Source organism: Aulonocara sp. 'chitande type north' Nkhata Bay, linkage group LG3, assembly GCF_057382095.1.
Source record: "Aulonocara sp. 'chitande type north' Nkhata Bay isolate Kocher_YH1m ecotype deep benthic linkage group LG3, A_spYH_male_GT1.1, whole genome shotgun sequence".
Taxonomy (NCBI): Eukaryota; Metazoa; Chordata; class Actinopteri; order Cichliformes; family Cichlidae; genus Aulonocara; species Aulonocara sp. 'chitande type north' Nkhata Bay.
This window is the reverse complement of record NC_141346.1, coordinates 75,227,741-75,240,056: the sequence shown is the minus strand read 5'-3', so window position 1 is coordinate 75,240,056 and position 12,316 is coordinate 75,227,741. Positions and strand designations below refer to the sequence as shown.

Sequence of the window (12,316 nt, the reverse complement as noted above, 5' to 3'; positions counted from 1 at the left end):
ACTAAAGTAAACCTTTTGTCTTCTGTCTGTACAAAATACCAGATATTAAAGTGCAGATGTTACAGATGTTTATATCTATATTTTATTATGAAACAGAACAAATGAACAGTTTAGCACAAACAAACGTTAACATGTAGATATTGTACTAAACTGCAGTGAATATGAACTCAAACTCTGACTTTTAGAAGATTAAACTTTATAGTGACGTGTAGGAGAGGAACAGATGAATACTAACTCTGACATTTGAATACAAACAAGTGATTCTGAGGATTTTTTTTTCTCACCTCTCATCATCTTATAATATATTTGCTTATTCTTCATAAACAGTAAAAAAATCAGATCAGTGGATCTATTTTACCGTTTTAATGGCAGAATGGACAGAAGTTTTATATCTCTGTTTATTTTTGAGGGGATCACTGTATATCAGTACTGTTATAGTTTAATATTATTTCTGTACAACTGCTTCAGCAAAAAAGCTTAAAGTTTGAAACCAGGAGTTTCCATAGTGAGTTAAAAATATTTGCACAGCAGCTCCGAGAACTTTTATCAATATTTCTTTGAATCCTCTAAATTTCATTCATAGCTGTTGGACTGTTCATAGGTCTCAATAAAGTTTGTTTCAAAAGAAAAAGACTGACACAGACACGTCATCCGTCTGTGTTCATGTCACATGAAACTTAGTGGAAAATTCCTTCTTATGCTGCATTCAGGAGCACCAGTAAAACCTCGGTTCTCCAGAGATTAGAAACACTTTGGGTCACGTGAATGGCGGCCATGAAAACGACATTCTTGTATCAGAACCAAGAAATGTTGATTTCTCAGGGAACATTACTGATAATTAAGAATTTAGAGAAAGACACAAACATATTTATTTTAATAAAAGCTGAACCTGCTCAGTGGAAAAACAGAAATGTGTTACGGCCCTAGCAGGGCCTCCTCCTGAAGGTGCCTGTGTGGGCGTGTCCTTCAATGGCTTCTGCCTGAGGTGCCAGCTTTCCCTTTTACACAGCTGACTCTTGTCAGTAATCAAAAGTATTTAATCCCAGGGAAAGGTGAGCTCTGGGCCAGAGTGCCATGTGAGTGGTTACAGCTAGTGAGCTGCTCTCTTTCTTTCTGGCTTACATTTTACTTTATTGACCAACGCCTGAGTTTTGTTTGTTTTCTTAAATGGTGATAGCGGCTTGTCCGTCTCTTTTAGTTGAGCTACTTTAATAAAACTCTTTAATTTAACCCCTTTGCCTTCTTGTCTCCTTTTTCTGACCCGGACACTTTTTGGTACTTCCCCCTCACCGCCTAGACCCCTCAGGGGAACGTAACAAATGAGACGAGATTAAATCTGACATCACCAAGTTAAACTGTCAGAAACTCTTCTGAAAATCTGCCTCCTCCCCCCCTGTGCTAAGCTTCAGGTGGAGTCCTGCCTCCTTCCAGGACGGCTGTAAGTTTGCTTTGTTTCCTCCTATAACAGTTTGTCTTTAGGAACTTTAGGGGCTTTTTCTCTCCTCATGAACATGATGTGAGACAGAGGACAGAGCTGCTTGTGTTCTGCTTTTTTGGGTTTCCCTCAATAAGCTGCTCCCTTTATGTTCTCAGTTCTTCTGTATCTAATGTCAGCATGTGAGTCATCTTCAAACACAAGCTGAACATGTTTTCATGGTAGCATCGGTAGGATTCATGGAAAAAGCACTGATTCAGGTCACTAACCAGGTTCAGGGGAATGACTGGAGTATTTCCCAAACAGAGACATCCTGCGGGGACCTTTGTTCTCTTGTAGACTCTGATATTGTTTCCAATGTTTCCAATAACAAAAGAGAAAATCTGTTTGGTTCGTTTTTCTTTCTTTCTTTTGTAGATATAGAGATATACCTCTAGGTTAGATTTATTTCTCTGAACCTCCACAGCTGCAGGTGGAGGAGATGGTGTCTCCATCAGCAGATTCAGTGGAAAGGCCGGACTTAAAGGAGGCTTCAAAAGGCTTCCAGACAGGATGAACTGGGCTAAGTGAAAGAGAGGATAGAAAGGATTGTTTTGAACTTTGAATCATATAAAATCATTCCTGTAGTGTATAAATGTATGTATAAAAACATTGTAACATTTGAATGTCACAGCATATCTGAGTGAAGAATAAGTCAGTGTCTTTAGCTTGTATAAAACAGCCTCAATTCACCAAAGACATCTTGCTTAACTATAGCTGAGAGCCAATAAGCCAATAAGCATTTTTTAGAGCCCAGATCTAAAAATGGGTTAGTCACATGTGTTGGACTGACTGAAGCTTCCAGTCACAGTGAATCAGTGTGTGTCAGTGAATGCATCGTGTGTGCTTCAGGCTCCATCTAGTGGACTGATAGCAGAGCAGCTGATGGCAGCTTCCTCTGCCTCACACTGCTGTCTGACTGCATCCAGCTGACACTGAGATGAAGCAGGAAAGAAGCAGCTGATATTTGGACAGCACACATGATGGAAGGAGGATTTCAGCTGATGTGCACATGAATGATTTGTGTTTCCTCTGCAGGTAGAAAGTGTGTGTGAGCTGAATTGAGCAGCATGGATCAGTGTGAGGACAGAGAGGAGGGAGTCCCTCCCTCTAAAAGCACTCTGTGTGGGGAACATGAGAGCCAGACCAAAGCTCAGAGGTGAGATGACCATCTCTAACTGTCCATGACTCTTCTCCATGTCACAGCTCAGCACTCACATCACTGCTGCATCATTATTCACAGGAACCAGCCTGGACCTCGACCCAGCTCTGGGTCCTTACAGAGTGACGGGTCTAAAGAGCACCTCTTCGTTGATTTTAAATCCCAGCAGGAGTCTGCTGCAGACAGGTGAGCTGTTACCTATGGGCTCAAAATGTGGTCATAAATATTGTGTACTTGTAAATCGGTTTTGTACTTGTAGAAAAGATTTGTATGTGTAAAAAAAAAAAAAAATTGTGTGTGTGTGTGTTTAAAAAAAGATTTGTTTGGACCAATGTCATGTCAATCACAAATGTAACAATCCAATCAGAGAACAGATGGGTTTGGCTGTCGAGCGGCGCTTTTTTTGAACTGCAGGTCTTTGAAGGGAATAAATGCCCTTTTACATGCCAACCCAGCGTTTTCCTTCATCACCATGAAGGAAAACAGTCTGTGTCCGAGTTTGGTGATTTTTGTGTCACAGGTCTACGTGTTTAATACAGGGACTTCCACAGCCTTTTCAACAGCGCTGCGGACGCGGGGTGGGGGCGGGCAGTGTTTTGGAAACGACAGTCTTCATTACAAAGCTTTATTTGTTATGAATTAGCATACATGTTTTTATTGAACATTTGAAGAACCAGCAAAAAAAAAACAGAAACTCTTGTAGAGGACATAAAGTCAGAGATAGAAAAGACAAGGAGCAGGTGCAGGTAGAGCTGCTGCACACAGAGCTCAGCAGCCAGCAACAAATTCTGGATCCTTTGCTTTTAGTTAGCAGTTAGCATTAGCAGCACATCCTGCGTCCGATGTGAAAGGACTTTTATGCTGCGCACTGTGACTCACAGCAATGGTCCTGGGTCAGCCCTGACTTTGTGTTAAACTAATCCTAAAGTAATGATGGTATTTCTAACCACTGATATACCACAACTTTATCCTTTCAACAGCTACTGAAAGTTAGGGGACCTAGCTGCTATCGGATATTTATATAGAGATTACCCTTCAAGGACCTGCAGTTCAAAAAAGTGCCCCTCCGACAGCCAAACCCATCTGTTCTCTGATTGGATTGTTTAATTTGTGATTGACATGATATTGACCAATCAGCTTAAAGGAAGAAAAATAGGGTCAAAATTCGTACTTGTAACTTGCAGGGTTTTTTTGGGCTAAGTCCACACACAAATCTTTTTTTACACATACAAATCTTTTTTACGCACGCACAAATCTTTTTTACGCACGCACAAATCTTTTTTACGCACGCACAAATCTTTTTTACAAGTACAAAATATTTATGACCACATTTTGAGCCCATAGTTACCGTGTAAAAAAAAAAAAAAAAAATGTTTACCTCTGGGTGGCGCTCTGTTCTTACACTGTCAACACTAGTTTGGATTTTCCTTTTGCTCATGCTCAGACTGCAAACAAGTTTATTTTTGGAACGACGAAGGTAATCTGGGTTCTGTGGCTGCAAATGAAAAACACGTTTTTCTTCTCTAACAGGATCTTCTCTAAGAGAATTTTTGGACCTGAACCTGGACGCAGCTGTGTTTCTGTGGTGTCATACAATCGTAGAATTGATTACAGCTTTGGAAGAAGCGCAGTCTCCTTAGCAGGGAGGTGAGCTGTTAGCAACATGAACTCTTTGATTTAACTGCTTGATGTTGTTGGATATAAACTGCAGTGCAAACACGTCGTTCCCTCAATCCCATTTAAACTGTCTCTTAAAAACAAGCCTTTGGTTTCTAAGCAACTGAAAAACCACTTCAGCAAACAGGAAGTGATGCTCATGATCTTGTTTTCTTCATCAGTCATGCTGTGCTGTATGTTGGAGGAAGTTAGCGGTAAACTCAGTAAAGCATAAATATCACTTATACTCAAAACTCACCCTGACCATCAGTAATTATTTCTTACATTACATTCAGTTTGAACCCTAGTTTTCATAGAAAACAATAGTAAGCTGCTTTCTGTCTTTCAGGCCAGGAAGACACCTTTCTACCAGGAAATAAAATTACAAGACACTTTCTAAAGAAATTAAATATCAGCTGTTTATCAAACCGGTTCAGGAGTCAATATAATCATTGCATTTGTCTTTAAACACAAAGGAATCAAACTTTGTCCTAACACAAGAACTGAACATCTTGTCTAAAGACCAGAGAGGAGAAAGCATCCCCAACAACCCTCTCCCCATATTTCTCCACTCCACTAAATAAAAATGAAACGATAATCTGTTAAAATGATGAAAATAATCTTTGATGTTGGACTTTTTGCCTCTTGGATGTCCATTCATCTTCTGCTTAATGAACTGTTCAATAGGATTAGTTACCTTTGATGGTTGAACCAATCCAATTATCAGTAGCAGGAATTCATTAGCAGTTCCCAATAACATGTTTTTCAATTCTTTGTTTGTCTGAAATAATAAAGTGAAAGATTTAATTGAAGAGACAAGTCCAACTTCTTAGTATACACATGTATTTGCACACTACACAACTTTTTTTTTTTTTGCTTTAGGTTTTGACATAAGCAGTACACTGCATGTCACACATGACAGTAAATTTGATTAAGCTTGATTTATGCCTGTGAAGGTTCAATGGAACTTGGAAAGAAAAGCATCTGGACTTCCTTAAGTTAACTTAAAGAAGTCCAGATGCTTTTCTTTCCAAGTTCCATTGACTGAATGCTTGATTTATACTTTCTCCTCCCTATATTTTGCTCTTTCGGGAAGGAACTCCGAGAAATATGTATGCAACATGGTCGGTCAAAAAACCTCTGACTCTTACATGATGACCTCTTATATCCAATTGTGTCCAGCACACACATGTTAAGAGGTTTTAAATCAAAAACAACATTAAGACTCACTTAGTGGCAGAATCCTGGTTACATTTGTTACAACGTCATCTAACCTTGAAACCTGCTCTTGTTGTAAATGATCCTTTTATTAGGTTACACCAGGGGTCAGCAACCTTTAACACCCAAAGAGCCATCTGGACCCAGTTTCCACGCAAAGGGTCAGGGTTCGGGAAAACACTGGGAGCCGCAAATACTTTGTAACATCTAAAATGAAGATAACACTGTGTATATTGTTTTTACCTTTATGCTTTGTGTGAACAACTACAGTGTGTTGCTTATGAAATCCATGAAGTGCTACAGAGAAAATTACATTTTATTTATGTAATGAACACATTTTGAACTCTTAAAGAAATATAACAAAGGAAAGCTGAACTACAATGATCCATGTAGCAAACAAAAACTGTTGTGAGCCGCCCCCCTCATATCGCCTTTGGGCTTTTGGAGCCCTGACCTGACTTTTAAAAAATAATTGGAAAAAAGCTCTATGCTGCTACAAAATGAAAAATAGATATTTGCAAAATTCTGCCCAAGTATGTATTTTACCTGGTTACTGCGTGTGGTGGGCGTGGTCTGCAGCGCCGCTGCAGGGGAGGCGGACGCACCTGAGCGGCACCCGCAATCACGCATTAACGTCTGTGCTCTCTCTGCTGTTGTTGGTGTGTGTCGGGCTGTGAGCTGCAAAGCTACAGCCGGCTGTGTGCGCACAGCAACCGTGTGTGTAAAGTGGTCAATAAAGAGATGCTGAAAAGCGCGTTCATGCAAACATCGTCGGGTCTGCCGTGATATGTTTACAACGGGACTTCTGCTCCTGAACCTCTGCGCACAGCGTCTGCAGGTCGGGGCTGTACGAAGTCACTTTATCTCTACAGGACTGTAAGCTGTCGTCTGTGAGGCGTGAGCGTGTTTGTTCGAACACAGTTCACGGTGGAGAACAGCTGCTGACATAATGTGGATCCAAGATCCATAACTGGCCTACCTGGGGCTGAAAGTCTCCATAAATGCAGGTTGTTTAGGCGGGTATGTCAGCTTTCGTGAGTGTGACGCTTATTATGAGCGATGAAAAAATAATATTTTATTTTTATATTTCAAAATCACAATCTTCCAATGTAGAACTACAAGTTAAAAAAGAACTAAACACAAATAAATTACACTTCAGCTAAACACTTCCCATTTATTTTCCCAAACCACACGGAGCCGCACTATACGGACTAAAGAGCCGCATGCAGCTCTGGAGCCGCAGGTTGCCGACCCCTGGGTTACACAGACAGAAAGGGTGAAACACAGTGGAAAAAGTACTATTTACATAAGTTATTTCTTCCAAGCTACTAATGTACAGACACCTGAAAAAATATTAATCCTTTAATTTTTTATTAAAACATTTACAGTTAAATAATATTATAAACAAAATGTATTCCAATCCATTGAAAACATTTTAATGAATGACAGTTTGAGTTTAGATTCTAATCAAATGATTAAAATATGCTCACAACAAAAATCAACTGACTTTGTACTGTAAGATAAATATGTACAATATTAGAGAGATAATGTCCTGATTCGAGATATTGAGAACCAAAGCAAAATACCAGATTCCCAGAAGGATGCAATCAAACAGATGAGTTTATTGAACACACGCGTGGGGAGATGTACACTGCAACATCAGCTGTAGATATCCGCCCAAAAATACACTTCAGATTGATTATAACGTCAGGATTAAAATGCCCCCTCTCGCATTCTAAGAACATAATTTGCATTTTGTACAGACAATGATGAATTTTTAGAGCTGATTGCAGACACAGAAGTTCCTCTTTCTGGCATCTTCTCTCCAAATATGGCGATGACTTTGGGCCCTGAAAGTCCCCCTGGACTCGACTTCCTCTTTAGCGCATCTTCTGTCACCTGTTACCAAGCAAACTCCTATGCAACAGGTTACAACAAGAAGCTGAATACATTCGGGCCTTTGCTAAGGCCTGTTCCTAGGCCTGTGTTTTGTAAGCGTGCATGCAGATTTAACCTGTAATACAAGTTTTAACATAATGCCAACAGCTTCAATAAATGCTTTGATGAAATGATGATTAATGCAATGGTAATGATGATAGTTATGAATAGTAGCAGCAAAACATTTCCCTCATCTAAAGGTCCCTGGTTCGATCCCAGGTTTCGGCACCAAAACTGTCCTGATTCGAGATATTGAGAACCAAAACAAAATAATAGTGGATCAATCAGATGATCCACTATGAGTAGCACTTAGTGACAGTGGGAAGGAAAAACTACATTTTAACAGGAGGACATCTCTAACAGAGCCAGGATCAGGGAGGAGAGTAGAGAAAAGCTTCAGTGGAAAATGACTAACAAATGTATTTTTCTCTTTATCTGCCAGACCCTTTTGGTCTTCCTCTCCTCTTAGAAGGAAGGACTTTTCTGAAACAGAGTCCGGCTATGGATCCATGGGAAGTGTTTGGTCTCTGGGAAGTGATCAGTCAATGGACTCTGTACTGTTCTGTGCTACAGAAACGTGAGTTATAACTGAGTTGTGAATGTGACATGCATGTGTTAAGTGTTAACTGCTCCCAAGTCTAAAATGTACAAAATAAATACACTATAAATATAGTTATAATTATAGAAGTTATAATATATAATATATAAACATACCCGTCCACTGTTTAATTACAAAATCAGGTGGAGGCTGGGACTTCACAGCATACTCCTAACCTATTATATGATTGTGTTGTACGTTGTTATATTAGTGTGTTTTTATTTATATTTATAAAAAACATCAAGTCACAAGCAAACAGAGAACACACAATGACACATGTTTATTCATCAAAAGTATTTATTATTAAAATAAACATAACATAATTTTTTCACCACTAAAAAACCCCACAAAAAAGCATGTTCATATCAGCCTGATATCAGACAGAAGCTGTCAACTCAGCTCTGGAGAGTGGGCAATCATAATGTTTGCTCTCAGTTTTGACAGCTTTATTAAAGATGAATATCAGCCTGTACATGCTGCAGATAGCTTTCCTTCAAATTCTTTAATTCTCACTCGCTTTTGTAACTTTGTACTTTTGTGTTACTCGCAGCAACAACTCCACCTCCCTGTTAGTCCATTTAAAAAACTCGCTGCTTTTCCTCAACATTTTGCCGCAACATTACAAAGAGCTGGTAAGTAAATAAAAGGCAAACAGAAAGAGGCAGGTCGAATCGTGTTATGTTTCACACATGCGCAGTACTGGAACATAAGTGTTTCAGTTGTTTCAGTGTGGACAAACAACTGCTTGGAAACGATTGAGAACGCTAGTGTGGACGCGGAGCGTTTTTAGACAAAAACAGAGTTTTCAAATTCATCCAGATTAGTGTAGACATATCCTTTGTCTTTAAGACATTCCTTCAGTTTAACTAATTGGTGTGTGTTACCTGGTTTCATAGATAGAGCTGGGTGTCCCCTCTTCTTGTTAGGGGGTGAAGATAAAAGTGTTCAGCTCTCATCGTCCTGGTAGGGAGTTGTGGTATCGCAAGAAATTAGTAGGTTATATAAATATATGAGTATGCATAATAGTTATTATTCATAGATACCTACATCCTAAGTTCCTGTTATTCATCTGAAAGAAACAGAATGAGTGTGTTGCTACAATGGTAATGCCAGGAGAGGCAGTAGTGGTTCTGTGTTACATTAATGTTGTAAGGAAGTGGAAGAAGAGCATGTCCTGTAGGAGGCAGTAGAAAATGGATACTGATGTTCTGTACATGCCCTGAAAGAAAGGTTCAGTAAACCAGTGCAACGATACTCTGGTGTAAGGCTCAGTTATTGTTTTTTTTATTTTTTGAAGATGCAACAGGAGTGAAACTGCTTTCTCAGCTCTTATTATCGCTGTGGGAAGAAACTTAGAGAAAAGAACCGAACAAGTCTTGTAGTGAACAATAGTCTTTGTCAGCGGTCACCAACCTTTTTTGCGCCATGGACCGGTTTATGCCTGACAATATTTTCATGGACCGGCCTTTAAGGTGTCGCGGATAAATACAACAAAATAAAACTAGTACCGGTACCGAAAAAAAGAAGATTTATTCATAACACACGTGAAAAGACCCAGGAAAACCGAGTTAACAATAAAAAACAATAACAAAATAACGCTGAAAACCGATAAAAACCCTGAAAACCATACATTTCACACCTGAGCCTCAACTCTTGCGGCCCGGTACCAAACGACTCACGGACCGGTACTGGTCCGAGGCCCGGGGGTTGGGGACCGCTGGTCTAAGTCATCAAAAGGTCAGCATGTCAGTATTCTATCATATGCAAACTTATATCATTAAAAGCTTATACTGACTACTAAGTACAATTCTCCATTGACATTATGGCTGGTATATCTGGCACCGCCTTAGACTAGTTTTCTTCCTACTTATCAGACAGGACCTTTTCTGTTAGGACTGATAGGTTCTCCTCTAACACTGCTGCCCTAACCTGCGGAGTTCCACAGGGTTCAGTATTGGGTCCATTATTATCTTCTTTTATATGCTTCCTTTAGCTGGTTTCATTCAGTCTTTTAGTGACCTGTCTTATCATTTCTATGCCGATGACATTCAGCTGTATATGTGATTTAAGCCTCATCAGCTGAATAGGCTGTCCACCCTAGTCCAGGCTTTAACTCAAATCTATGATTGGCTTTCTAACAATTGTTTTAAACATGAACAAGACAGAGACCATGATCATCGCTCCTCCTGATCTATATTCTAAAATCAGTCAGGTTCTTGCCCCTTTCTGTTCTTCTGCTGAGCCAAATATTCGAAATCTTGAAGTAATATTTGACTCTTCTTTGGGCCTTGACTCACACGTAAAATCTCTGTCTTGTTCCTGTTTCTTTCATTTAAGGAACATTTCTAAACTGCGACATATGGTCTCCTTAGCTGAACTGGAAAAATTTTTCCATGCATTTGTGTCATCGCGTTTAGATTATTGGTTTTCCCTTTTTACCAGCTTGGATAAATCATCTCTTTCTCGCCTCCAAGCTATGCAAAACGCAGCAGCCAGACTACTAACTCGCTCTAGCAAGCGAGCTCACATCACTCCTATTTTATGTTCTTTACCTTGGCTCCCAATACATTTTAGAATTTGTTTTAAAATCATTGTTTTAACGTACAGAGCACTAAATGGCCCCAGACTATTTATCCAAGCTTCTCACAAAATACACTACTGCTCGCCGTCTCCGCTCACAGACTCACGGTGTGTTCACACCGAACGTGATGGACGCGAACAAAATGCCCCTAATTTGACGCGTGCACATTCGCGTCTCAACACATGTCCAAGAAAAATCCATCGCGCGGATATTTTGACGCGCGTGAACCGGAAATGTGGGAGGAATGTGGGAGGAAGTTGTGCAGGAAGATGGCAGCTGTCGAGCTAGCACTTGAAGAGAGTCTCCCTTCTCTATTTACTGTGGAGAGCAGAGCAGCGGCGTAAAAGATGTCCTCGCCGTACCTGGGTCCATCAGGTCCTACAGAGGCGTGAGCAGTTTGGTGAGTTTCACCATTTGCTCCAGGAGCTGGGCCTGGATGACGGCCGATTCCAGAGATATCACCGTCGGCCAGTTTGAGGACCTGCTTTCCCTCGTCGGTCCCAGCATCGCCCGCCTAGACACCAATTACAGGCGCTCAATCCCACCTGCAAAGCGCCTGTCCGTCTGCCTGAGGTTAGTAAAAGTGTTTAATACGGTAGTCCTTTATTGATACCTGTGCTAATATGCTAAACCATCCAGTTATACACTGCTAACATGGATGTGCTATGCTAACAGTGAATGCTGTCGGTGTTTACTGAAAGCAAACTGTGGTACAGAGACGACTCTTTATAATATTTCTAGTGATACTCAGAAGCTCTCATCAAGTCCTGATTTAATTCGATTTATGCTGTTATCGGTGTTTGCATGATAGCATGGCTGTGGTGTCACATCAATGTATGCGCTCGGTGTTTGCTGATATCAAACTGTAGCATTAGGACCACTGAGTTAACCTTGTAGTGATACTCACTCCTTTTTATTTAGACCTGGTTTGATTCTGGGATAGTTGAATGTTTGTATATAATCCCTGCAGCTGTCAGACTCTATAGCAGGGGTCACCAGCCTTTATTAAAACAGAGTTAGATAAAACTGTGAACAGTTTGGTTCATCTCTAGTTACATGGTTCTATCTTGATAAGCTGTCTTATCACAGATTAATTTTTCAAAAATATTAATGATTTAAGCAAGGAAAGGGCTACATGTCAACATACAACTCTTTATTTCTATTAATGTTTTACTTCATTCCTACCTGATTGACATGTTTAGGAATTATGAGTGATTGGCTCACTGTAGTTGTGAAAGTTGCTACCAATCAAATTATGATATGTTAAAGTTAAAACAAAACAACTGTTTTAGATATGATCTAATATACATTTTGTAATTATCCTTATAATTACAAAATGTTTTATGTAAGATTTAAGTTTTGTGATTTAATCCTTGTGTGGTGTTCATATTTTTGTTACTCAGCCAGTGTTCATGGGTCTGGTGGACCCGCTAGAGTTTTGGCTTTCCAAATTAACACTATCAAACAATTTTATGTTAAATTACTCAACAGATGTTTACTTCATCCCAATTACAAGCCATATGAACAGCAAACATGGTTAATTTTTTCCCTTTACCTTTGTTAAATCAGATTTATGAATTAATGTGCTTCTCGTTTTTTTTTGTTTTGTTTTTTTATAAAATGTTATAAAAAAAATAAATCAGTTGTAATCAAGTGGAGTGAGTGGAAAGACAACACATTTACACGTGA

The 12,316-nt window shown here is 39.6% G+C and overlaps 2 protein-coding genes across 2 annotated transcripts in view; both read left to right on the top strand.

The window, feature by feature from the left end:
- Positions 1 to 12,316, top strand: part of LOC147337028 (uncharacterized) — a 642,403-nt gene that overhangs the window by 299,828 nt on the left and 330,259 nt on the right. The window lies entirely within an intron of this gene.
- LOC147337039 (uncharacterized) overlaps positions 1,135 to 12,316 on the top strand; it is a 31,771-nt gene continuing 20,589 nt past the window's right edge. Inside the window, exons 1-5 of the mRNA XM_086287251.1 lie at positions 1,135 to 1,438; positions 2,513 to 2,633; positions 2,718 to 2,822; positions 4,167 to 4,283; positions 7,891 to 8,025. Coding sequence (XP_086143377.1) covers positions 2,545 to 2,633; positions 2,718 to 2,822; positions 4,167 to 4,283; positions 7,891 to 8,025 — 446 coding nt within the window. The 5' untranslated portion in view covers positions 1,135 to 1,438; positions 2,513 to 2,544. The remainder of the gene's footprint in view (positions 1,439 to 2,512; positions 2,634 to 2,717; positions 2,823 to 4,166; positions 4,284 to 7,890; positions 8,026 to 12,316) is intronic.